Source organism: Chlorella variabilis (assembly GCF_000147415.1).
Source record: "Chlorella variabilis unplaced genomic scaffold CHLNCscaffold_356, whole genome shotgun sequence".
NCBI classification, from domain to species: Eukaryota; Viridiplantae; Chlorophyta; class Trebouxiophyceae; order Chlorellales; family Chlorellaceae; genus Chlorella; species Chlorella variabilis.
The window spans coordinates 1-796 of NW_005434842.1; the positions used below are offsets into that span (position 1 = coordinate 1).

General features: G+C 71.7%; 1 protein-coding gene across 1 annotated transcript; it reads left to right on the forward strand.

The window, feature by feature from the left end:
- Positions 1 to 99: 99 nt before the first annotated feature.
- CHLNCDRAFT_141578 (hypothetical protein) lies at positions 100 to 545 on the forward strand (the record flags this gene model as incomplete). Its single annotated transcript, XM_005842563.1, has 3 exons — positions 100 to 105; positions 246 to 408; positions 526 to 545. 3 exons carry the CDS (start codon positions 100 to 102, stop codon positions 543 to 545), a joined length of 189 nt encoding a protein of 62 aa, XP_005842620.1.
- Between the last annotated feature and the right edge of the window lie 251 nt (positions 546 to 796).

The following is a 796-nucleotide window of genomic DNA, read 5'->3' on the forward strand; positions in this document are numbered from 1 at the left end:
TGGGCGGGCCCCATCGAGGGGGGATGGGGCGCGCAAGCGGCCAGATGGGGCGGGGCGCGGGCGGCAGTGGAGTCCTGCGGCTGGGTGGGATATAGGGCAATGAGCGTTGAGCAGTGTGCGATGAGCAATGAGCAATGAGCAGTGAGCAGCCCCTCCCGAAACAAAGTGAAGCGCAGGACGGGGTCCGGTGGATGGGAGGCAAGGAAGCGCGGGGGTTGCCACGTGCGCTACCGCCGCCGCCGCAGGCAGCACCCCTGCGGCGGCGGCAGCGGCAGCAAGCCGTGGACCCAACCGCCGTGCGGCCGCCGCCGCAGGCAGCAGCCCTGCGACGGCAGCGGCAGCAAGCCGTGGACCGAAACGCTGTGCCGCCGAGTCCCGTGGCTGTGGCCGTGGGCTTCTGGCAGGAAGGTACGGCCGCAGCTCGGCGGCACGGGGGCGTCGCAGCGTGCCGCCGCCGCCGCCGCGCTGCCCCCCAGGCACTGCGGCGGCAGCAGCAAGCTTGGGCCCAAACGCCGTGCTGCCGAGTCCCGTGGCTGCGGCCGTAGACTGTGGGCCGGAAACTGCAGCCGCAGCTCGGCGGCACGCGGTTCTGTTCAAGTCGCCAAGCGTGCAGCAGCGCCGAACCACGCTTCCCGGCCTCGGCGCATGCCTTCAGGGGCCCCCTATCGCTGGGCACACCCCTCCAACACTGAACATGCGCCCGGGGGGAGGGCGGCCCGGGCTGCCCAGGCCAAAGTGGGCCGCCCTCGAGCAAGAGGCGGCCGGTCTGTGTGCTGAATGAATGAATGCTGGCTAA